Source organism: Ischnura elegans, chromosome 1 (genome assembly GCF_921293095.1).
Source record: "Ischnura elegans chromosome 1, ioIscEleg1.1, whole genome shotgun sequence".
Lineage (NCBI taxonomy): Eukaryota > Metazoa > Arthropoda > Insecta > Odonata > Coenagrionidae > Ischnura > Ischnura elegans.
This window is the reverse complement of record NC_060246.1, coordinates 71,814,784-71,841,593: the sequence shown is the minus strand read 5'-3', so window position 1 is coordinate 71,841,593 and position 26,810 is coordinate 71,814,784. Positions and strand designations below refer to the sequence as shown.

The 26,810-nt window shown below is 37.9% G+C and overlaps 1 protein-coding gene across 2 annotated transcripts; it reads left to right on the top strand.

The window, feature by feature from the left end:
• Window positions 1-59: 59 nt before the first annotated feature.
• LOC124163209 (ubiquitin carboxyl-terminal hydrolase 30) lies at window positions 60-21,905 on the top strand. Of its 2 annotated transcripts, XM_046539946.1 has the most exons (10): window positions 62-267; window positions 338-447; window positions 1,012-1,203; window positions 1,326-2,281; window positions 4,468-4,743; window positions 8,200-8,325; window positions 10,531-10,718; window positions 14,230-14,403; window positions 15,575-15,622; window positions 20,966-21,905. In XM_046539946.1, exons 2-10 carry the CDS (start codon window positions 342-344, stop codon window positions 21,072-21,074), a joined length of 2,175 nt encoding a protein of 724 aa, XP_046395902.1. In that variant the 5' UTR covers window positions 62-267; window positions 338-341; the 3' UTR covers window positions 21,075-21,905. The 2 variants fall into 2 exon arrangements, 1 of the variants encoding a protein (XP_046395902.1); XR_006865733.1 differs by lacking the exons at window positions 15,575-15,622; window positions 20,966-21,905 and adding an exon at window positions 12,869-13,000 and having other exon boundaries at window positions 60-267; window positions 14,230-14,315.
• The last annotated feature ends 4,905 nt before the right edge of the window (window positions 21,906-26,810 follow it).

Below are 26,810 nucleotides of genomic sequence, written 5' to 3'. Positions count from 1 at the left end.
TCACGTAATGCGCCGGTGCGCATTGTGATTTTGTTTTTGCAATCGCGTTCACTACGATTTTATTTTCCCGGAGTAACGTGAAACGAGTGATGTCTTCAATGTGAACAATGTTTTCAAATTGACAGTGTTAAATCTCGGTTTCCGAGTTTGTTTTAAAAAATCTGATGTTCGTGTTAACTATGGTTTTACTCCCAGCTTCAAACAATGTTCCTCATTAAGTGAATATCAACCGAACATCTTCGATAAAATTCAGTGCTAAATTTTTTGGTAAGCTCCTTAATCTTGTGAATTTGTTTTGTTTTTTCATTGTGTATATTAAAATGAGAATTCCACACAGGAAAATGGATTCGGAGAAGATACTTTTTCTCTCTGGGGTTTCTCTTGCGGTTGCGGTTGGCTTGTATGTCCTATGGGGACCAACAACTACTAAAAAGAGAAAGAAAGCGGGTAAACTCAATTTTATTTAACACATTCTTTAAAGCATAAAGCCTTTTGGTAGGTTTGCATGCGTACAAAATGTAAAAATATATCAGACTTCCTGTTTATTTAACAGTAGCTCTTGATGAAGACACACTCAAGTACAAATTAGAGTATGCTTGAAAATATTTCCTAAGCCGTCTGTGTAAGGGAAATTTTTGTATAAATTACGGATGTACTGTTTAAAAAAATTGCTATAACCCCGAAAACAAATCTTTCGAAGTTAACCAAACCATTGCCATGATGGAGTTCATTTACTGGAATTTCAAGAATCAGGTACTTACATTTATTTTACTTTCGTTTCGTGCCATTGTTAAGTCTGGGACGCATGTCAGTGGTTACATCCATTGTCATTGTTGAGGGCGGCTTAGATTGATTTCTCTCTATTATTTGTTGTAAATTCATATGTTGTTTTTGGCAAGCAATTGCACTTACAGGTGTTGCTTGTTTATGATAATGCATACATCTATTTTCTTTCATTTTGCAATGTAACATTCGAATTATGGTGCTAAATACCCTTAGTTTGATTTTCAGGCATTATTGGTCTTGTGAACCTAGGCCACACTTGTTTCCTGAATACACTGTTACAAGCCTTGGCATCCTGCCCAACCTTTATCAGCTGGTTATCTTGGCATGCTAACAGAGAGTTCAGATTCAGAGACGGGTACTCATCTCATAATCGAACATTTTCTGGTCTGGCTGCAGCTATTTACAAAGTTATTCTTGGTGAGTCTCAGAGAACAGGGATTCTCATGCTTCCTCTTTTTGGGTCTGATAATAATTATTTTTCCATTAATGAATTTCCATTATAATGAATTAGGATTGAAAGTTTAATCTTATTTTTCTAGTATTGAATGGGAATGAAGCTAATGAGCAGTCGAGTGAGGAAGGCTATGCTTATGCACCATATTGTGTTCTTGAGGCCCTTGGAAAGCGGGGTTGGGCCATCAGTCCTGGTGAACAAGATGCTCACGAGTTATTTCATGCGCTTTTGTCAACAATTGGAGAAGAAATAGAGGCTAACAATGCCAAGGTGCCCATCACAGACCAAGACAATAGACCTCGGAATGGCTTGAGCTTCAACATCCATAAGCCATCTATTACAGATGCTCTGACACCATCAGATAGTTGTGGAGAGGGGTTGGAGCATTTGAGAATCTCAAATGACAATCAAGTTAATGAAGGCATACTAAGTCTTACAAATGATGTGAGGGCTGATTTATCCCCACTGAGTGGACCACTGAAGAATAGATTTCCTTTGGTCTCTCATGGTAGGGATGAAGTTGGGCCTGAATCGTTTTGCTCTGGAGACACAAAAGTTGAAGATAGCCGTGGTAATCTGGGAGGAAGGTGTGATGGTGGAGGAGAAGAAAGTGGAGTTAAAATCGTTCTTAGTGAATCCTTACGAGGGTCTGACAATGGTGGACTCACTGCTACTAGTGAACTTGTTGATGCGGGAAAGTGTGGTGATCTATTAGGGAAAGACTTACTCTCAGTATATGCATCATCCTACCCTGGCTCACCAAATGCATCAAGATCTCCTGTCTCTGTACAATCTCCAACCCATTCAGCCTCACCCACTGGATCTCCAAAGAAGGTCAACCAACTTCGCCACAGGGCGCGATCCAGCATCTCAGTAAACCCAAGGCAAAGGGTTCTTAGGTACTCGGATGGGCGGTATACATCTCAATTATTTGAGAGTAATAGCTGGGACAGCACAGGTGGCCTGGTGTCGTCACCCTCTGGCTCCCCATTCAGGGGTTTTCTGACCAGTCAGCTGAAGTGTATGTCATGCAATTTTAAGGTAAGACTCAACTTCATAGGTAATGGGGATGATATTATTGAGGTTTGGTCATTTAGATAACCATCCATCAACTTTTACTGCCAATTTTTCACTCCTTTATTTGAGCATCCTCAGGGTTTTTGTTTTCCACAAAAATAATCAGAACGAAAACTTGGTGATTGGATCTTGACCAATTCCAATGTGAAAAAATTCTCCTGAATTGGAAATTGGACTGTGGATCATGGGCTATCGGTCACTCTCTGTCACTTGCTATTCTGTCCAAGCTGTGTAATACTCATGGTTATTATATTTGGGGTTCATCATGGTTGGTGTTGTACTCTTGACGCCTATCAAGGAGAGTTTGTGATGCAATGAAGTCACAACCAAAGTTAGCATTCAAACTAACACAATAGCTGATAGCTTTACTGTGAATTTGTATTTTTTCAAACCTGCTGTTGGTAAAACTTACACTACATTCCCTTGTTTATGGAATCATTGTTATTGTGACTCAGTGATTCAATACAGTGGTTGGATTAGATAAGTGATGATAGGGCTACCTTTCCTCAGTCTCCTCGTACTAAGTGGTTTCTTAGCACGAGGGTTGTCTTAGGGTTTCACCAGGATTTGAACCATGCACAACACCAACCATGATGAAACCCAACTATAAGGACTATGAGTATTATACAGCCTGAATAGCATAGCCAATACTAGCGAACAAGTTACAACCCCAAATCCACAGTTCAATACCCAATTCGAGAGAATTTTTCCACTTTGGAATTAGGGTAGATCCAATCACTGTACATGATAACCCAGGGCACTGATTCTGGTTCTTCCATTGCTAAGGGTTAGCTACAGCTAGCATTAGCTAGTCATTAATAGATATAATAACATTTCTGGGGGAGTCACTAATTACTAAGGGTGGATTAAGGTCATTGTTCTGGGGTTCATTACTTTTTGTGTTGCTTTGGTGGTGTGCAATACCTCTTACTGATAATGTTTGTGGGGTCTGATATACGTTGACAGGTAGCTTTTAGATATGCATGAATTATTTTCAAACATTGTCATGTGTGCTACCAGCTACATCATCAGGCCATCTTCCTCGTGTGTGAATTTCAAATTGGGTCTATGGAATAAGGTGTTGATGCCTCAAGTCCACATTGTGGCACAGACAACAGAGGTCGTACTTACTAAGTCACTGTTGGAGATCAAACCCTTAGACATTTGCTTTTCAGTGACATTTTTGTAGTTTTATTTGGAGTTACATGCGGTGCTTAGGAAATATCCTCATGTTGACGGTGGCCTTGGGAAAGGAACTGGCTTACCTAATCTGAGTGTGTGAAATTCATTTGCTGATGTCTCAGGCTGGGGTGAGCTTTACTCTCACAAATTGAAACCAACATTTGGGTTTAATCCTGTTTGAAGCAGATTATAAACTGGAATTTATAGAGAAGCCATACATATGGAACATGAAGGATCTCAGGTACTCACAGCCAATTTTCATGAAGTTAAGGTCTCGGATTTCCTGCTGGATATTTTTTTTAAACTGTATTAATGTTCGAACTGAAGTCTGTCATCACTGTAAAAATGTTGGCAGGCTATGCCATCAAAATACCAGTGAAAATTGGTCAATCCAGTCCCAAATCTGAGAATTTTTATCAAATTCAGGTTGCCAGGATAGATCAATGTCTTAATTAATTTAGCACGAATGCAAGGATCAAGAACTTTGCTATTTCCACATAATATTTTATTAGCACCGACCATGGTTTCGTTACAGAGTAACATTATCAAGGTGAAGATTTAGGTAAATTGACAGTATATATATAGCAGCCAACCAACCAACGGCTCCTGCCGTGGAAATAGCAAAGTTCTTGATCCTTGTATTCGTGCTATTATGGATTTCCACCAAGTTACGCCCTCTACGATTAATTACGATTAATTAGATTAATTAATTAATTTAGTTAAGAAATGAGAATGAGAGCTTTCTCTCAAGTTCTAAATGCTCTGCTTGTAATATAATTCTTGGTCTAAGAGCTTGATTGAAATATTTTACTTGAGCCCCCTTGTGTCAACTTTATATAGGTATAACAGTATGGGAAACATTATATTTCCTTTGTACTTATTGTTAGCTATATCTTGAATTTCATTTTGGTCCCTGTTTTTTTCTTACATGGATGGCAAATGTGATAACTGTGTTCCTCTTTATGCAGTCAGCTGTGAGGTATGACAAATTTGACAGCCTCTCCCTTAGTCTTCCTCCGAGGGGTGGTGGAGCAGATATGGGTTACCTTCTGGGCACTGCTAAGAAAGGAGTTACTCTTGAGTACCTTCTTCATCGTTTTGTCTCCAGAGAAATAGTTGAAGGTGTTGCATGTGAAGGATGTACATTAAAGAGAAAAGAAGAATTGGGAGTTGTTCCATCATCCAATGATGAGTCCAGTGCGCCAGTTAAGGCCACTTTCCTCAAGTGGCTAAACTTTGGTCGTGTAAGTAATTTTGTATTTAAGTATTTAAATCAGAGTCATTGAATGAATTGACTTTGTGGAGCCAATATTCTCATTCAAAACTGGAAGTTCTTGGGAGGCTCCATTGCCCTGCATGTTGGTGAACAGTACAAACTCAATTTTAGGGCTTATATCTTGTCAGAACCTGGAGAAATATTTACAGAAGGTATTTGACATCATCCAAAGCTAAACAATATGATAAGTTCATAAATGATGCATTCCATTCCTAAAGAAATGCTAAAAAACTTGTACTAGATACTATCTTATGAGGGTGATGCTTCTCAACGTATAATGTAAAAGTTTCCCATGCTTTCGGCATCTCCCTTGTATCACTGGAAGGTTGTGGCTCTGTGGAGGCTATTATTTCCTCATCCCATGACAAAGTACTCTCCAGAACTTCTTACTGTGAAACAGAATACTGTTCCATAAGCTCTATGGTAGTCAGTTCCTGGCTATGCTCTTCCCCTTGCTCATCCATGTTGTTGCTGTCAACCTCAAGCCCCATAATCTTGGCCAGAGATGCTATCTCATCGACTACCTGCTCCACAGGAATTTGCTCAAACTCTTCAGGGTTTTGTTTGACAATGCTGTCTGTCTTAACCTTATTTTTGAAGATAATGTAACTTATAGATACCACGCTCACATCTCAATTCCAGTTCTCAATGATTTGATGTTTGACTTCCTTGGTGATTAGTTTTCTCTTACTTCTGTCAACTTGCGGCATTTTCTTTGGGGATAAACATGTAAGAATATTTAAACTTTGCGCTAATTTGTCCGGATGCAACGTTCGCAAGTGGCCGTAAGATGCTAACTCGACGAGCCTTAAACAGACAGATAGCTGAGATGCAGGCAGGAACCTCTATGTAATGCCATGATGTCTCCTCATCACTCGATCTGCAAAACATTGCTCATCAAGGGAGTCACTTTGTTACATTTTCTTTTGCTCGTTGTGTGAATGGAGGTTCTTGTTGAGCGAGGTTTGACTTTACAGGCAAATTAAATAGTAGCTAGCAATGAAATTAAATTAGTGTGGTTATAGTTTGAATATCATCGATTATGTACTGAATGTTTTGCTGGATGGGCAAATTGTGTAGAAATTAAAATTCAAGCTTAATATCCCTAGCTATAACTTTATTTATTTAAAGCTTTATTAACAGTTCGAAAATAATAGTACACCCATGCCTCGTATAGTGCAATTTCGATATAGTGCAAATTCGTTCCTCGAGGAAACATCACAACGTAGTGTAGCCTAATCAAAAAACTTTAACGCTCTCATGATAAAAGGTGAACTTGCGTTAAGTACACACGATATTGCTATCATTTTACGCATATTAATGGTATTGCTTGCCTCAAATCTTATATTTTGTTTATATATTAATCGAAATCCATTGCTGTGCAATGGCCAAAAGCATTACTGGTCATTGGGTCCAGATAGCCGGCCTACCGAAGCAATTTATCTCGTTTATTTAAACGGCAAGCAGATATTTTCAGTGCAGTGATATCAGATGAATCTGCAAGTGTTGATAGTGCAGTCACCGAAACATTTTCTGATGAACTCCAAGCTGTGATTGAAAGTGACTCCTTTCCCCCTCAACCAGTTTTTAGTGCTGACGAGATGATATTGTTTTGGAAAAGAATGCAATCTCGTTCATTCATTTTCAGGGAAGGAAAACCTGGGTCAGCTTTCAAGACAATTAAACACTGTTTCACGTAGCTGCTAATGCCTCGGAGGACTTCAAATTAAAATGATTTATCATTCATAAACTCCGCTAGCTATGAAATGGTATTCAAAGTAGCATTTGCCTGTCATTTCTATGAGCAACAAACGGACCTGGGTGACACAGTAATTGTTTTTAGACTGGTTTGAAAAATCGTCAACTGCCGGCAATGCATTACAAACCCTTGAGATAGCATATGTTAGGCCACCCGCACGACAGGAGGAATTTCAAAAGCGCGTACAAATTTTTTTAACATGAATAAAAGTCTTTAAATGCGTGCCTACTATCTTTAAAGATATTTTGAACTATAAAAATTTATATAAGTAAGGTTTTCTAAGGCTATTTATGGGAATATATATGGTTTAAAGGAAATTCGATGCCCAACACCTTTGCTACCAGGAATGCATCCCTATCTTCCCAATGTTAAAATTCTCTCATATAACGCAAATTCGTATAGCGCAAAGACCCCAAGGAACTCATCCCTTGCGCTGTACAAGGCATGGGTGTAGTATAAAAAGGATTACTACAAATAGCAACAAGTTTCTGCATCATATTCACTGTTACAGTATATAAGTTTATTGAAATTTTTAACATGTGATACATCGACCCTCAGTGCCACAATGTACTCTCATTGTAATTCTTGGATTTTTCCATGCTTGTGTTAACTGAAATAGGCGAATTTTCATGATTTTAAGCATAATAACTGTTTATTGCCTGGCCTTATCCCTTCAGAATAGCAAACTACACTATAATGATGTGTGGAATTGTGACCCTTTGAGATCAAAGCCCTCTCCTGTTCTGAATAGCAGCCATGGTCGACTATTAGGAAAGAATTTTCTAATCATATAAAAAATAAGAGCAGCAGGGTATACACTAAATAATGATAATTAATTTCCATTGCTCAAACTATCTGATTGGTTTCTTGGAAATAATAACCTTCATAAATCTTCTGAGGCTTAGAATGTGGTGAAATGGGTTTATTTCTTGTAAACAAAAAAGCAGAGGTGTAACTAGGGTGGGTCAGGGCATATGCCGTGAGTTTCTCTTGTGAAGAATCTGCTGAAATTTTGAAGAAAACATAATATTGATAAAGTTATGAGAAAGATTTTTTAAATATTGGCTATATGTTTCCAAGTAGGCTTCCGCGGAGATTATGATGATATCTGGTGATTTTTCCGGGTATTCTTCCGCATTTATCCATTTTGTAGGACAATATTTCGCCAACGTTCCAGTTGACTTCCTCAGGTCCACTGAAGTCACCTGAGGAAGCCAACTGGAACGTTGGCGAAATATTGTCCTACAAAATGGATAAACGCGGAAGAATACCCGGAAAAATCACCAGATATCATTGGCTATATGTATTTAGCTTATCTACCTAGTTGTGTCAAGAAGTGAGAATAAGAACTTTCTCTCGAGTTCTCTTTGGTCTTTACTCTGGTTTAATTTTAAGTTTTTTTTTACCATTGAATACTGTTGCAGGAAGTACAAAAACTGAGGCAAATTTTTTCTCATTTCCCCTCAATATTTAACTGTTATATAGCATTCTCTCATTAAATAAACCTGTGAAAGTGAGAATTATTTGAGTGGTATTTTCTGCTATTTATATTGAGAATTCTAACCAAATATTCAAATAATTGTGTTTGTGTTTAACATATCCATTCATGTGTATGTATGTTTCTTTTTTTGATTAGCATATTTTTCTATTTCTTTTTTATTGTAGCTGCCAAAGTGTCTCTGTTTTCATATTCAACGGACCACATGGTTTGACAATGGACAGACCTCAAAGAGGCATGATTTTGTGGCATTCCCAGAGTACTTGTGTATGGAAATGTACACATACCTTCAGGTTAGTAGGAGATCATTATTCATTTGTTCACTTTCATCCGTTACCTTTTATGTATTATAAAGTTCAGGGTGAGTCAGCTTTACGTAGTGGTTTTAAAAATTATTATTCATACACTGTGAAATGTTGAAATTATTTGATGTGGAAAATATTTAATTTCGAACATGCACAATGTCTGGCAGTTTTCTTCTCAGAGGATAATTTATTTAAAGAATTTATTATTTTTGAAGTATTATTTCCTTTCATTGCTGTCCTCTTGTTTAGCGCATGTTTTTGTCCTCTGTGCAGAGTTCGACATCATTCTCTCTGCCTTGGTTAGGGTGCAGTACTAATCTCTCACTCAATGGCACTCTGTAATTCAATCACAGTGTGTGACTAAATGATGTACACTTTATTTTTGAGGTAGCCCTATGAAGAAAGGTCCATAGCATCGGGATAGTGGGGTGCCAATTGACACCTATGTGGGATATCTCTTGCCTTAGATCAACCTTTCTATACCCATACTCATGTTCAAAGAATGAGCGGTCACTAGATTAGACCCAGATAGGGTAAAAATGATGAATTTTTAAAATGAAAACCTGGAGAAAGAACCTGTGGCTGCCTGATGTAATGTGACGTAATGGTCAATCATGCATTCTTTAACAACGTGTTATTTAAACTTTTTCACTTGGCAAATAAAATTATGGAGACGATCTTAAGTTTTTTTTACAGAGCTTTCCCGCTAATGTGCATCTTTAGTGAAGTTATTTTCATTCTCTTCTTTTGGTGGTTCATTTAAATTTGCCATTAATTCAGATAATAAGAGTTCATCCTTGGAACCGAGTATCGAGAACCGAAAACCGAGAACTGAAAAAATTTAAGAACTGACTCATCCTTAATTTCAAGTAATGCTCAGAGTTCGTAATTGCAGCTCTACCATTTTCTTTGAAAAAAAAAATGCAGCCTTCTGATACCAAATTTCACCAGTTTAGCCCTTGCTGTATCTCTATCACAATGGAAGCAGTGCATTTTTTGAGGCTTACTTCGAGATCAATGGTGATGATTTCGTTTACTTCCAATACCATAGTAGTGAAATTTATCCTCATTCAATACAGTTGAGTCCTCGTTCTACGTCACCCCGTTTAACGTCATTTCGCAATAGCGTCACGAAAATTTCGAGATCGTCATTTGTTTATCGTACCTTCGCTTTGCGATAACATCAAGTCTTTTAAATTTCGCGCGAGAAAAAATGCGAAGCAGCGGACGTTGCAGGTTGTTCGTTTTGTGGGCGGTAATACAGTCAGTCTAAACGAAGTGTAAAACGGTGTGTTTATTGTTAATTGCGATTACGGTTTTAGCAAATTTTCTGTAAAATGAATTTTTAGGTAGGTGCGCAAGGTTTTACTTGACATAATAATGGTCTTCAGGAACCTAAAAGTGATTTCGAAGCATTTTTCTGTGTAGAATTCGGGAGTTTTTGTCGTCACTTTTTTCACTGTGTTCACAATAATTTTGGTTCCTGTAACTGCGACGATGTTTCAGCGATGATGATGCCCAGGCGACGCTCGCCCGGGCGACCACCATAGCGAAGCTGAAAAGCAAATGCGGGAAGATACAAAAATGGAGAAGGATTTATGTCACTGCTGCTATTGTCGTCGATGAAGAGAGGAACTCGTATTTATGCCACACTTGGTATTCCCATCGTAAAAAATGCCCCAGATATGATACGCTAAAAATTTTTTGCATAGGAGTTGTGAGGTTCAGGAGCCGATATTCACTTTTTACATTGTTTCTTATGGGATATTATGTTTCGATTAACGTCATTTCGTTTATCGTCACATTTTTCAGGAACGGTAAGTGACTTTAAACGAGGACTCATTGTATTGAAATAAAAAAAATCTCCATTACAAACACATTGTATATCATTTGTCTACTTCTTCGGCGTAGCCTAACTACTGCTCTATGGGAAAATGCAAGACCCACTATGCTATAACTGTACAAGTATAGAATGAAATTGATGACTTCAGTAGTAACTTTGTGGAAATGTTGGGCATGCATCATGAAATAATCAAAACATTGTAGCTTCCACAGCAATTTTATTTTTAGCTTTATTGAAATCAAAGCATACTAAATTTATAAAGCAAAGTGTAATTTAGTTTATTGAATTTCATTTATGGTCTAATGTATATAATTTTATTAATCACGGTGAAATCCATATTCTGGATGCAGGCATCTGTTAGAGAGTCTAAAAAGAGTCAACTCAAAGCCCTCAAGGAAGAAAATCCAGTCAATAACAGGCTTAGCAGAAGTCAACAGTCATTAGAAATGGATAAAGCTGAGCCAAAAGCCCCGTTATCTCCTCCTATGAAGACAGAAAAGTCATCTTTAAAAATGGATATGGGTATTCCATCAAAAAGGTACCAGTTTTAATTTATTTGCTTTTTTACCCGTTTGCTATTTGCTTTTTTCCATATACATATGTTTAATATTTTTTTTGCTCAAACACCGAATATTTCCAGTTAAAAATTGCTAGCTTTAGGTGGCTGTTGGTTAAAATTATCCTATCATTCTTAGTGTTGTGGGTAGGTTTATGCAATTATTACCGTAGTTTTGTTTACCCTTACTGTAACATTTTTAATACTGGCCATGTCACTATGAGTGGCAGTATTTTTAAAAAGCTAGCTGACCCGGTGAACGTTGTACCGTTTAATTATCAATGTGCAGTTTGGTTACACCATTTATAAATCAAGAGTGGCTGTACTGTTTTAATAATTTTTGATTTATTATGATTAATTAAGAAAAAATTCAATGAAACTACAAAAATAAGCATTTAAATGGCTTGTTAGAAACACTTTCTTTTTTCAATCTACTTAGGGTAGACTGGGTCACGCATACTCGAATTTATTTCAAAAAAATTTCTAATTTTTATGTGTTGACTTAGGGAATTTTAGACATTGTGGTTTTATAAAGTAGTTAATAAAGTTAAAATTTTATGCATTCAGTTGTTGGCCTATTTACGTTTTTAACCCTAAAAAAATGTTTTTAAATCCAAGTCTTTAGTTTGCCCCGTTCTGCCCCGGGGAAGTTTATGCAACACTAGCCCGATGCTTGGCTGACGCTCAGTATCTTGTGAGAATAGCCCCAAGAAGCAGCATTAATATGTGGTGCGCTAGATATAACTCGGCTAGGAAAAGTGCCCTGCGTAAACCTGCCCCAATGCCCGGTGCATAAACGTGCCCCGGTCTAACCTACATTCAACTTTATTCACTTGAGTCAAGTACCCTCTGATATACAATAGTTTTTGTCTTGTTGTCAGGCGGAAGAACAAATAAAGAGGATGGTTTACTGACACGTGAACATGCAACATATATTTGACCATGAGAAAAACATTCTAGTTTCTAGATTCAGAGCACAAACACTCACCTCAGGATTTGATTATCGTAATCGCAAAGGCAACACGACTTGGGAATTGAATTCGTTTTAACTCAAAGGGTATAACAGTTGGGATCATGGGAATCCTCAGAATGAGAACTTCCTCATCTTTGAATTTTCCATTGAGTATAGTCACGTGAAACACATTGATTATCAGTTTTTTTATTTAACCAAATGCGTTCCGTTGTATAGTTTAGGTTGGTTTAGGTTTTGAAGCATTGTGATCACTGAACCTACCTTCATCTGTAAATTGTGTCATGGTAAGCCATGCATATCTAAGGACTTTAAAAAATTCAGATGGCTTGTTAGTGACTGTCTTTGTTTGTTATACAGTCAATAGATTTGAATTAATGCAGAGTACAAACTACTTGATCCTGATGTACCAAATTTCAGTCATCCAAATCTTCGTACGTAGCCGCCAAAATTGCTTGCTCAATCAACCATCTGTGCTTTTTGTGGTTATCAATCATGTTCGTGAACACATTGTTGATAAGGTCTTCTTTTGATGATAAGAAATTGCGTAACTTCCGAGGAAATGAAATCAATCCACTCAATTCGTCTACAGGTGCATGGCCATGACTGTTAGTCAACAATTGCTTGGAGATATGTGTACGCGTACGGTAGAGATGTATTTGTTGATGTCTCAATTCGAGCTGGGCTTAGCTTGAATTAAATGATTTTATTATTATTTTAATATTTTAAATATGTTTTAACTATTGAAATTTTTTAAATATTGTTAAGGAGCTCAGTCATTAAATTGGTTTAAACAAAACAAATCATCATTTGCAAAAATTAATGTATTTCAATGTTCATGGAAAATTATTTCATTTTTACGATGATGTGTTTACTCTAGATGTCTCCCAAATACATGTGTAAATGCCGTGAACGTAATTAGAAAATTTGCAAAACATGCTCATGAGAGTCAAGAAATAAATAACTTGAGACCAAATTTGTAGTGCTTTATTTTAATGCTCTATTTTTTGGTTCTTTATGTTTTTAACCAAGAAAACTACTTTAAATAATGTGATTTGAAATGCTTTTAAAACACATGACTTATTATTTTTTAACGATGCAAGTGAGACACATTTTTATTTTACAATAAAATTTATTTAGGTGTAATTAATATTTTTTGCAGTGCTCAATGTTTTTCCTAACACGACACCTTACCCATTATCAGAACACTTCTACCCTCATATATGGAGGGAAAATGAACGAAAGAGTGCAATAAAAGGGTGACTGGACAATTGACTGCTGGCGATCATATTAGGTATGCGGCTTACCCCGGTCATTCTAGTGTTAAATTTTATTTTATTTATCATGGTATTCTATCGATTAATGAAGGTTTCCAGGGAGTACTAAACAAATAATCTGGGGACCTCCCTTTCCTTCCAGCACTGCCTTCTTCAATTCGCTGTAAGGCCTACTCCCTTTCAATCTATCTAAAAATCCTATTCTCTTCCTTCCCCTCCCTCGTTTACCTAACATTCTACCCTCAAACACTGTTTTCAACATCTCCTCCCTGCTAAGTATCATATCCATCCATAAGCCATCCATATCTACTGTCTCCTCTGTATCTCATCCAAAAGCTGCCTCTCCTCACTCACCATGGCCATCACTTTGTTGTTCCTCATACTCTCTGTCCATTTCATCTTCTGCATTCTTCTCCGTACCCACATCTCGAATGCCTCCAATCTCCTCTCATCTTCCTTCCTTAGTGTCCACGTTTCCACACCATAGAGAGCTACACTCCAGATCAAACTCTTCACCAACCTTTTCTTTAAATTCTTATGTAACGATCCTCTCAGAAGGTCCTTCCTGTTCGTGAACACCTCCTTTGCTAATGCAATTCCCTTCCTGATGTCCTTACTACTGCATCCATTTTCCTCTAATGTGCTGCCTATATAGTTGAATTGCTCTACCTGCTCAAGTTTTTCCCCTCCTACTTTTATTTTGAGTCTCACATTTCTTGCTTGCTATTCTTTACAAAACCACATTTTCTTGGTCTTCTCGTGATTAATTCTCATCCCATACTCCTCGCACCGCTCGTCTAGCGCATCCACTCGAGCCTGCAGTCCCCTCACTGACTGGCTCATGAGCGCCTGATCATCGGCGAACATTACCGATTTCAACATCATTCCTCCCACTTTCACTCCAGCTTCCAACTCATCCCACGCTTCTCTCAGTGTATACGTTAAAAAGCAGCAGTTGCAAAAACCCCAACCCCATTAGCAAAGTCTTCCGAGAGTGTCAGGGCTCTCACGAAAGCTTACCTTACTTTTTTTTCGTAACTGAACATTTGGCGATTGAGGTCTTGAGTTTTCCACTTAAGTATGGGTAATTGAAGAGGAATAAAAAGAATCAGGCCAGTCCTTTCACCCCCTTCAGAGGTCACAAGCCGTCACTGCTTTCATGTGATCTTTACTTCTTAGAAATATTTGTCTATGGCTTTAATTGATGTCCATGATACTATCAAAGATATATTGAATTCCTTTTCAGTGAAGGCAGGCTATGGCATAGACCTTCAATTCATAGGCGCAACACATTCAGATTGACTGCAGTGGTGGTACATGTTGGTGATAGCAATTCCGGCCACTTTGTGACCTATCGTCGAGGTCCCCCTCAGACAACCGTCAGACAGAAAGGATTGGGCTCTCCCTTTAAACGAAATGGGTGAGTATATGCAGTTTTAAAAATTTCTCGCCAAATTCTTTTATTGTTTATATAATCAGCCTTAACAAGGTTGCAAAAATATTGACTGTAATCTGTTCTGATTTGGTAGTATGCTCTTTATTCATTCATGCCTCATCTGAATTAATGTTCTATTCTGGGAAATGAGGGAAAAGGGTAACCTCATATCATGCAATAATCTGCGATTGTCTTGAGATAGGTAGTGTGGTAGGCTGCAATCACCAAGGTCATGGGTCCAAGCCCAGCATTTATTGGTAAACTAATGAATATATTTTCCCCACATTGGTTGATACATAAATATAGCCGATTGTAAAACATTACTTATGCCCTAAACTCAAGTGTTAGGGCTACTTGCTATTCTATTGAGTTGGGTCATTACATGCTGATTAAATAAAATGAAGTATGTACTAACATTTTTATTATGTTTTTGCATTGCTGATCATCAAACCAAGCTATCAACTGGTACTATTACTTGAGTACATACATAGACCTTCAGTTCTTAGATGCAACACATTTAGATGGACTGCAGTGGTGGTTCATGTAGGCAGTGGCGTAGCCAGGAATTTCGTTGGGGGAAAGCCATGGGAGAAAACTTTGAAAAACAGGGTACTAAGCAATGGGTTTTTAACTAATTTTAACACTTTTCATAATCAAAAAACTTCATTTTTTAAAGAAATATTTTGTAAATTCATGATTTTTCGCTATTTTGTTTTCTTTTATGAAAGAAAATAATTGTATTTTTTTATATTTTGGGGGGGGGACCCCCTGGACCCCTCCCCTGGCTATGCCACTGCATGTAGGTGATAGCAATTTGGACCACTCTGTGACTTATTGTTACAAAGTGGCAGGAATTTCTCATCCACATTGGAAAAATTGGTAAATAGGAACACCAAATCTAGCTCTCTAGCAGACTTCTTATCCAAATTCATATCCTTGATGGGCTTCACAAAATACTCTTAGAGTTCTTGACTTATGAAGGCATCCTTAATGAAAGTATTCCAATTTCTCCATTAAATTTTGGTGTGCTTCACTGGGATATTACTATTTTGAACATAAATAGCAAATTCTTCTTGGAATTAGTGAAAATGTCTCTCTTTGTTTGATCTCCCCTTGTTATGCTCTGTTCTTGATTAATATTATCATAATTTTTCAGGGAAGTGAGCTATCCTCTCTCTCGGAGTGGTAGTCTGGATGATAGTAGGTAAGTTCATGATTTTTATTCCTTTTTTTGTTAAGATGAGTTTTTCACTTACTACAAATACATGATTGAATTGGATGAGAAATGTGTTAAATGTTTCTTAATTGAAGCTTTTGCGGCTCATGATGATTAAATATAACTCACATTTGGGTGTATGCCGCGTGTCGTAGTGGAGATCGCCCCGACGTTTCGCGACCGACTGCTGGTCACTTTTTCAAGGGAATAAAAATTCCAGCGAGGCATTATTCCCTTGAAAAAGTGGTCGCGAAACGTCGGGGCAATCTCCACTACGACACGCGGCATACACCCGAATGTGAGTTATTGTGTTAAATGTTAAATAAAATGCAAGCCAATCTCTTTTGTGTGTGGGGAAACTCAAACCAGACTTGATGTAGTTTGAGAGTTCAATTTTTCAATTCAGCTTACTTTTTTGAGTAGCTTGCAAGTGAAGATGATTTTTTGCTATCGATCATAATGAATCTTTAAGGGTTGAAAAATTCAGTCCTGTGGATGTTTTAACATCACCCTTCCTTGCTTACCAGCCAGTTATTTTTATTAGGGCTCCATCTCAGCATTTATATTTACATAATCACATCCTAATGTATCACCTGATATTTTTTACTTAAATAAATTTATCATGCTTTGAAGAAATTTTGAATGGTAAATACAGTAAACTCTTGATTTTACGAAGTCAGTGGGACCGGAAAATTGGCACTTCGTAAAATCGAGTTTCGTAATTTCAAACCTTTTTCATAAGTCACGAAAAAAATGTTCGATTTTGTTTCTACCGCCCTTTTTTGTCTTTAGCGGTCTTATTTAAATGTTTTTGGTGGTTATTCTCGGTATTATTCATAGAAAAGGCTTTTTGTTATCCATTTATGCTGTGAAAGATGGTTAAATAATTATACCACCATTAAATTCCCATTTCTCGTTCATACTTCAACATCAACGATCGCTTAAGAAATTTCCGACCAGTTTAGAAAACGTAATCAAATAATGAATTGCAAAGTTTATTATAAGAATTTAATGCTATATATTTGTGGTTAAGAGCGAATATCAGCTATTAAGTACGCGTTAGATGGATATTTGTTTCCAGCACCACCGGAATTTTAGCGGCAGCCGGCGTAACCGCCATTTATGTCGCCCTCTACCGCACAGTGACGAGAAAAAAAAGAAAAACAAAGGCCTTCACCCGTTTCCAAAATAACCTTCGTAAGTTAATATTTTGAGTAACTCCGTATTTTCAGTTGAATGTGCTATCTTTTCCATTAGTTATTTTCATTGAGATTCAGTTACGAGCATAAATCACTTAGGATATCTTCTGGCGAATATTCGAAGTGAATTCTGTTTGAGTTCTCCGTCCAGATACTGTGCTCCATCATCTTTGCAGACGTTGCTACGAAAAACTTTATTCTTCATCACGACCATATTCTTCATACCGGGTGTGAAGTGCTATGTTCATATAGTATTTCTCTCTTCTTTTATGTCGACAGGAGCAAGGTTCCAACCGGGAAACGACAAGAGAAACATCTTCCATTATCGGAGAAATAAATAGAGAATCGTTATTATTCGCATTGATTGTTTTCCTACAAGAGATGTTTCATAATTTCTCAACGTGTGTGAAGTATTGGTTCACTTGCGTGAATTCTCAAAAATGTCACGCAAAAACTTGTACCTTCACCTCATTTAGCTTTCGTGTTCCTTTCTCCGTCGTATTGAAAGTTATGCAAAGGATCATTGATATAGAGAAAAGATTTTCTTAGCTTTTGCACAAAAAAATAGTCGCGCCATAATCGTAAATAAATATAAGTAGTGTGGAAAGAGCAAAGAAAATAATTTCAATTGAAACCTCAGCAGATAAGAAGAGAGACAATTATAAGCGCGGCACTATTTCCCCGATAGTGGAAGATACTTCTTCAACCTCTCTCCGGTTAATAACTTATCCCCGTTGCAGGTAAAGATGAACCATGCCCTTCTCCACAATCAGGGAACATTCCCAGTGGGTGGGGTGAATAGGAGTGGGATGGAGATTGCCTGAGGAAAGAAGTGGTCAGCATATGGTGGGGTAGAGGGGGCAGGAGAAAGAAAGGTGGGGTAAGGGCCTTTAGCTCTGCCTCAGTTTACGTTTGGGGGGCGTATTTTTCTACGACGCACTCAATGCTCCGTAGCCTTAGGGAGGGAGTGAATGGGAAATGCTGGGGAAGGAGGGATTTAGGATGTGTGAGGTGGGTGTCGGCAAGATCAGCAGAAGGCCGCGGGAGGAAGTAAACAAAGACTTTGGAAAGAAAGTTCCCTCGGCATGGGAAAACGGGGAGACGCGCGAGAAGAAAGTTCATGGTTGGAGTTAGAAGTGCGTCTTCATTACGAGTAGCCTGAAAAATAAAGTTGGTGGTTAATAGAGCCCAATACTTAAGATATTTAAGTTGTTTATTCAGGAAGGCTGTTATAAAAACGAAAAGATATTGCTAAAAAACTCTGTTTTTTTTCTTTTCGCCCTTCTCCATCGCCGCTTCCACCATGGTTTCTCACTTGCATAAATGGGAATGAAATTGGGGACCTAACTCGTTAGCCAGATCAAAATATCTTAATGTTTGGATTGGAGGGTGTACTTCTTTTTTATTTGGTGAAATTACTTCTCTACTTTCATCTTCGTCGTCACAGCCTTCTGACTAGTCCCGGCCGCTGCTTCTTCCGACGCAGGTACCGGCATCCCATTGTCGCAAGCCCGGAGATCATCGTCATGGGCAATATAATCGCTTGATGTTGCGCTCTGTGCTCTTCCTGCTTTTTCCAAGAATTTTTCAAAATCATCTTTTAAGCCTCTAATCTCATCCGCGATTTTATCCGCTACAGCTTCCTGAAGGTATAACGTAACGAATCAACCATAGCCGTGATATGAAAGCAGTAGAATTACTAGTAGGCGAGTTGTATAAATTACCAACCTCGAGAACATCCTCATGATGCGATATCAAAGGGAATCGGGCCGATTTCCAGCAATTTGCGATTATAGTGGAGTAGGCCTTTGAACCGTGTTTCTGCGATGAAAAATGAGAATTTTATTAACTTGGCCATTTTAGTAAAGTTAACAAAATCGTTATCTCTCGTCGCAGAAACACGGTTCAGAGACGTACTTGAATGCCTGATTGGCAGGAGTGCGATGCAAACAATTATTTTTTGATGATGGCATGGATTGATAGATTTTCAAAATGCAGTCAGAGCGGTCAGTTTTGGGGAGGGAGGCCCTCTGCTCAGAGGGTCGAAGAGAGAAGCTAGCGAGGGTTAGCTCGTCGAGGAAAGGGTCCCGGATTAGGGACCCTTCGAAGTGCTTCGGCGAAAAGTAGTCAAGTAGTCTTCGAAGTGCGTCACAGCAGCCTGCCTTGCGAACGTACCAGGTATGTTCACAGCAGTGCAAAGGTTTAATTAGGAGTGTACGAATACCCCGCGCGACCTTCCTGACATGTTAAACTACGAAGTATTGTCGATGTTTACGAATAGGCACGTTAATAAGGGCATTATGTCCGTCGCGATATTTTACTGAACTCCTACTTCCCCTAAATTCCCTCCGTGAGGTCTTAGGCGAACCCTTTCTATCCAAAGTTGCGCTATTATTTACGGTTTCACACTTTTGATGAACCACAGTTGGAAGCGCTGATTTTATTAGCTACTTACGCCTGCGTAACTACTTTTGTTGACAAATATTTCGCCATAGTTCGTATAAACGAATGCCTTTTCGCTCCTGGGGACCGATCCGAGGTTCGTAAATTCAAAACATTTCGTATAATCGAAACTTCGTATAATCGAATAGCGCCATGTATTTACCATAGGCTTTTTGCCGGGACCGCCATATCACTTCGTATAATCGAAAACTTCGTAAAATCCTGCTTCGTATAATCGAGAGTTTACTGTATTGACATGCTTGATGGGCGTGATGTTGGGAAGAACTATCTCGCCCAGTATATGGCCGTGTAAAAAAATGCTAAAAGTAATGGAATATTGGTTGCAATGAATTTAATTGTGTTACCCTCATGCTCTCTATTTTCAATTAGAAGCAGTACACAAAATTTCAATCAGGGGAAGAGTATGTAGATAGCTTAAATAACTAGAAACACCCATCACGGACTCAAATAATAGTGTTTCAAGTCTTGGTCAAGGGAAATTCTCAGGAATGGAATCTTTTTCACCCTCCAGAATTTAATTCAAAATAATGCAGAGTCCCTGCTAGGAAGGGTTGAAAAAGGTTGATGCTGAGAGTGTGTGAATGTCAGCGAGACCCTTCTTAACACCTCTTGGTCCGGCACCCTTTAAACTAGACTAGCCATTGGGGCCGGTCATATTATATGCCATAGGCCTCAATATATGTTCAAACTATTATAACGTCGATAAAAAAGACGTCAATAAGAAAAACTTTCACAAAAACAAACAGTAGAGCTACCTGAAGACGCACAAACCAGAACTGCCAGAACTAGGTCGAAATAGTTCCAAATAAATCCGTAGAGGTCAGCAGGAGACTACACTGCATAAAAACGTAAAAACGCGTGATCGGCACATAAGCGCTGGCGGCAGAAACACGTAAAAACACGTGTGCGGACCATAATGTGTTAACGAGTATCCGGCAAAAATGCTCCGTTTGGAGGGGACGGAAGAGTCTCTCGAGGCTCAGCACAGCAGTCATGCTAAGGCGAGAACTTCACCGTCTTGAAAGGGTTAATGCCAACTTGAGCTTGTTAGACTTATTTCATTAGCTCTATGTACTTTTTTGTGAACCAAATGGGCATTCATCATCTTAATCCTTTGAACTATGCTGTATATAGCATATGAGGAAACTCCAGTGTGATTCCATTGGCAAAACCCACCTGACAACGTTTTCAATATCTTTTTCAGAGATTCCACTTTCTCCTACTCACTTCTGTATCAGTTCCATTTGAAAAATTCCCTGTGATCTATTTTTATAAGAATGTTAGTTGGTAAAACTTCATTTGCTTCCGTGGTTGGCGTGTTAAAAATATCTAGGCAGTACAATTAAATTGGCACTGTAAAGGAAGTGTTGGGCTGTGAAATGAAGTGCTGAGGATTAAAGTTGGTAGGGAATTATCTTTAGTTTTTCTTAATTACACTTACACTGAGATGATCAAAAATGTTCTGTACCAATATATTTTTTCATGAATTTAATTTTTTATCTATTAATATTTAAAACTTTGTAACCACTGAATTAAGATTGTACATACTTAATAAAACCATCAAGTTATGACTCAGCTTTTAAGGGGAATTGTGGATAATTTTATCTGGTTATTTGTGCGATTCATGGTTCCAGATATGTTCTAATTTGTTAATGATTTTGATTTGCAGGTGGTACTACACCTCTGACACAGAGATAGTGGAGTGTTCTTTGAACAAAGTTTTGGAGTCAGTTGCGTATATGCTATTTTACGAAAAAGTTTTGCCTGCTCAAGGTTAGGAGTTCTGCTGTGTTTAAGCAATCAGTATTCAAGTTGAAGTTGGTCTCATGAATATTTTGCATTCTCATGAACTGCATGTTTTCATAAGTACTTCTTGTATAATCCTTTTATGCTCTATGTGGTGGATTATTACCATTTTTGTCAACTTGTGAGAGGCATTCTCTTATTCTCTGTGTATGTGATAGAAGAATGATAATTGAATTCTTCATCAAAGCAATAACTCTTTATCTCATGATGTCACTGAGGCTGTCTTGTGGATTTATTTGCTGGGAAATATGATGTTACTTGCTTGTTAGTGTTGATCAAGCTGCCAAATGGACAGGACTGGACTCCGGCAGTAAAAAGTTGAACAAAACCATGGAAATTCTTAAACAATTGTAAATAGGTGATCATGATTAATTCCATACAATTTTCAGTTCCACTTTTTAGATGTTCATTCTGCATCATGTTGTAATTATATCTATTTCTAACCAATGAGAGCAGGTTAACTACCATAGATTTTTTGGCACTTAAAAAATATTAGTATATGAATGGATGTTAGATATTTGTTTAAACTCTATACTTAAAACCACCCTAATCATACTCCAGCTCTCAATTCTGAGTCGACTTTCAGTAAGATGTTAGGCAGTAAAAATCTCGATTATCCATTGTCATGCAAGTTCCTCAAACATTAGTGTTGCAAAGAACCATCAAGTAAGGATAGACAAAGCCAGTGCAAACTTGAGTCATTTTTGATTGGTGTGAATCTATTATTATTTTTGTATGATGTTTATTGCATTTTGCTCTAATGTATCTTCATGTTTAAAAAAATAAATTCAATTCATCATCTTGTCATTATTTCAATAGAGATATATATATGGTAGGTACTTCTTTGAATTTGAGCCATACTTTTTATATCCTAATTTTGGGACCTCATACATTTTCTTAAATTTTAAAACTTTTTTTCTTCAATTTACTTTTTCACAAAATCGTAAAAGGTACCGATTTGAACCAGCCAGTCATTTGAATTCTTGGGGACACCTGCTTCACTCACCCCCAAGCCATGAAAGAAGCAAGAAATTATGCTGGTATTTGGGCAGAATTTATTTTTTAATTTAAAGGTAGGTCTGCAGTGGGTTCTAAAGTGAATGGGCTGGAACATTGTAGCAGTACGTAGTACCTCAAGGGCAGCTTTTATTTGTGTGATCTAAGTGACTGCAGACAATAACTATGACAGATATAGGAGAGGCCCTCTCATGTCATTTTTAAGTTGATTTTTACACTCTCACTGTGGAGGAGGGACATTTTAATCTCAACCTTGCCTAAATAAAGGCATCTATTAATGCTCAGGATCAGTTCTTTGGTGCGTTCCAGTTCCCAAAAAGGAGTCAAGATATCTTTGCATTGTATTTTTACTGAGAAAGGCCAAAAATTATTGACTTGAAAAAATAATGGAATCGAAAGAGAATGTGCTGTGGTGGTTTGAATTTGAGTAGCCCGGGACAGTGGACTGAAATAAAAAAAACTGGCCAAAAATGAGTTTTTTTCACTTTTAATTTTGGAGAAAACGATCCTATTTAATTCGGATATAATTATCTGTGAACACTTGCTCTGCCTTTTTCAATGCTGTATTTTTTATGGCATTGTGAATGGCGAAAACATCTTGGAACTAGTGGTGGTTCCATTGAATGAGCCTTAGTTTGGCGGTAATTAATTAATTTCCATTTAAATTTTGGTCATTTGGGAGTCTAGTCTCAGCCAGCTTGCAAGCTCCCTGAGGCTCAAAAACACTTCATCGTTATGCTCCAAATAGGTTTTGAAAGGCTTGAAATACAGTGTTCTTCTCCCTGGAAAATTAGACCTTAAGGAAGTTATATTGCTTGAAGCAAAACAGCTTCTTGTCTTTCTTGATGAAAATCCTTTTTTGGCAATTGATTTTTTTGTGGAAGATGAAGGAATAAGTACATATTGTAAGGTTCACTAATATATTTAAAAAAAAAAGCACCCTAGCTTTGTGGTTTATAAAGCATAAGGTGTCAAAAAATATATATTGAGGTCATAGGTGCTATTTTTAAATATATTAGTGAACCTTACTAAGTTTATTCTTACAACGTAAAGCCTGAAGATACTTGTTACATTTTTTGATTTTCTCCATTTAAAAGGTAAGTACATACATGGGCATACTCAGTGAGGGGCAGCTGCCCCCATCCCCAGAAGCAAAAATTGCAAATGTATTTAAGGAAAATAATACTTTTTCAAGCAAATAATTTGAAAAACTAATAAAGAGCTTTTACAGTTTCCTTAAAATGTAGATTTCATTCACCTTTTCCATGCTTAATTCTTACCTACAACTTGAACAACCATGGCTTGCCAGTTTTGATCCTGGGTACAACCTTGAGTACATATCAAAGGAGAGGGGAGTAGAAAATGGGCATCTAAGCAACTTAAAATCAGCTTGTAGGGAGGTGAGTTGTGTCGAAATGGCTGCGATGCAAACATATTTCACTCTTCACGAATGTAGTTACTTCATTGGTTTTCTGCTGTGAAAATAGGTTCCAATTTAACACGTAACGTGCTCATGACGTAGCGTCTACGTGATGGCAGTCGCTACTGAGTGGCTGATGACGTAGGGTCTACGTCATGGTTCCCTGTAACGGTACCTTACGCCCCAAGTGCCAGCCGCCGGTGTTAAGGTAAGGAAATGGGTCAGTCATCAGTCTTCTCCTGTCTACCGTGCCGAAAGCTCCGGAAAAATTTTTTTTTGTTTTTTTTCTGTTTACCTGTTTTTGCTCTACAAGGACGCCTTTGGAGGTGAGTTTTAAATATTAATTTTATCATAACTTTTATTTTGAAATGCGAATGGCACTGACATTTTCTCTCAAAACGTTTTTTTACCTTGTGCAAACATTTTTTCTACAGATTTTCAACGCCAAATAAACAAAAGTGGTTGACTGAAAAATATTTGATAGCAAGGTATATAAACGTTCTTTATAACTTTTAACACATTGTTTAACATTATTTAATTAATATGTTTTACAAGAAGGAATAGAAATATTTATCATTTACTGCCTTTTTTATTTTTTGTTTTAATTGATGCTGTAGAGACAGTTTGCATAACTTTGGACTGAGTCAAGGTATGTGTTATTCACTTTTTACGTCAAATAATTAATGCTTTCTTTCTCATTTCTTCAAACTTTCGGAGTGAATTTCATTTGCTATGATTTCACGATAAAATTTGTTTTCTCGCTCTCATTATATGGTGCTACACTATAATTATAACTGTATTTGAATACTTACAAAAATAACTTTAGTGGATCAGTGAGATTTGAGGCTTGTATCTCCACGGCGATAAGAGTGTGTGGGGAAGTATCCCTGTATATGTGGCCCCACTTGACTTCGCTGTTGCTGGTGGGTGACTTCTCATCCTACTCCACTATATGGTTCACTCAGAAGAGGGAGGCCAAGTGCGAGGGGTGCATTACAAGAAGCCAGCCGTTAAAGTCGACAGTCAACAAGCCCGAAAGATGCAGAAGGCGATGCAAAAACGTAAACAAATTCTAACGATACCGTGTACGAGAATACCTCCTGACATAGCGTGCAACACTAATAGCCGGCTTCGAAAATGCCCTTTTTAGAGCAAATGTGGCGCCCACAGCAACAAATGTGCGAGATTTGAGGCTTGTAACTCCACGGCGAGAACAATGTTTAAGGAGGTATCCCTGTAAGTTGCCCAACTTGACTTGAGCTGTTGCTGTGGTGGACTACTACTCGCCTTCCTTTACAATGCTTTGTTTGATGGCTGGTGTGGTGCTCAACGAAAAGAGGACAAGCGGGAGGGGGTGCATCATGACAATAGCCAGCCGTTGAGGGGAGGGACCTTAAGCCAGCCGTTAAATGGGGAGTCAGCAACCTCGAAACCATACGACACTAATAGCCGGCTTCGAGAATGCCTCTTTTTTAAGAGCAAATCCGACGCCCACAGCAATAAATGTGCGAGATTTGAGGCCTGTAACTCTACGGCGAGAATAACATATAAGGAGGTATCCTTGCAAGTTCACCAACTAGACTTGAGGTGTTTTTGTTGGCGGACTGCTGTTCCGCCCCCTTCACGATGTTTACCATCGGCTGGCGGCGAAAAGAGGATAAACGGAGGGGGTGCATTACGTCTATAGCTAGCCGTCGAGGGGAGGGACCTTAAGCCAGCCGTTCAATGAGAAGTCAACAACGTCGAAAGCCGCAGAATACGATGCAAAAACGTAAACAAATTCCAATGATACCATTAATGAGACTACCTCCTGGCATAGTGTACGACACTAATATCCGGCTTCGAAAATGCCCTTTTTTTTAAGCAAATATGACGTCCCAGACAGAGGCGACTCACAAAAAATATTGGGGGGGGGGGGGCAAACCGGGGATCTTACCCCGGGAAATTTTATAAGTTTTTAAATGAGTTTTAAGTTTTTTTAAGCATTTTAGAAGTCATTTAATCAACATTAGAACCCTGATAACTCAATATCTGGACACACTGGGGAAAATCGATAAGCCTGACGCATTTTTTCCTCACACCCATAACGAATTTTTGAGGGGGCTCGGGCCCCCTCAGTCCCCATGGAGTTGGCGCCACTGGTCCCAGATGCGAGATTTGATTCTCCGCGGCGAGAATAAAATACAAGGAGCATTACATTCGTAAGAAGGCCTCTCCTCGTACTTCGGGAAACGTAAAGTCAGGCAGAAACTAGAGGAGACGACCAAACCGCATCGGCTGCTAAATGAAAATGGTGATTTCTAAAGGTTCACACAGTGATTTTCGAGAGAAATCTGATCCTCAGGTCGTTGACTAATCAGGAATCTGTTTATAGTATATAATTTCGCAATTATATCACAGCTATTGGTTACAATCATTGGGCACTTGGTTTTATCTTTGCAAACCTAAAAAAAAAGCTTCAACATACCAGCAAAAACAAAATATTGGCGTTTTCATGGAAATGAATACATACATATATGCTTTTCCATCAAAATTCTTTTCATATTTTAAACAAAATTTGGGATTATAGATGAAAATTTACCTTATTTTTATAATTATAAAATCCAACCAAATAAGATACCATGGTTTTCTGTAGCAAAAAAGCATAAAAATATTTTGGCCTGGTGAATCTTTAATTATGCTCTTCTCTCAAACCCAAGCCGTGACGCTTGTAAGTATCCTCAATAGTTTCAGAGAAAGACTTAGTCATTTGAATTCCGAGCATAACTCTCGAGATATAGGTATTTGCTTGTCATTAATATAAATATTAATCTTATGTCACCTGATCTACTTCCTATGATAGAAGACATACTACAAATGAGAGCCATTATGTTCCTAATCCAAAAATACCCTCTGTATCCAATTAGATACCACACTGCTGTATGCAGTTTCATTTTAAAGAATTTAGGAATAAAAAATACACAACATATTTCTTATTACACTTACCGAAACAATGAATTTGACCTTGCCTGTGAACTTACAGGGTCAACGGTTGAATTTTCATAAATAAGTCTTACTTTCGGTTTTCTTGTGTCCGAAAACCTAAGAATTGACATCTTGGTCAATGAAATTCAGACCTTCTCTCTCGATTTTTTGACATTGAATCCCCATAAGGCAAATTCAAATTTTTGGTTTGGATCCACATTACGAGTTCAAAATTGTAAAATTTCGATTACACTAAATAAAGCTTAGGACCTTTCCCCATCGCAGTATGCCAATTTTCATGAATATT

Excerpts from the sequence above, each read along its gene's own strand:
- LOC124163209 (XM_046539946.1), top strand. The coding sequence starts at position 342 with ATGGATTCGGAGAAGATACTTTTTCTCTCTGGGGTTTCTCTTGCGGTT. Across the intron at positions 10,719-14,229 it reads ATGGGTATTCCATCAAAAAG|TGAAGGCAGGCTATGGCATA; the intron begins GTACCAGTTTTA and ends ATTCCTTTTCAG. Across the intron at positions 15,623-20,965 it reads GGTAGTCTGGATGATAGTAG|GTGGTACTACACCTCTGACA; the intron begins GTAAGTTCATGA and ends TTTGATTTGCAG.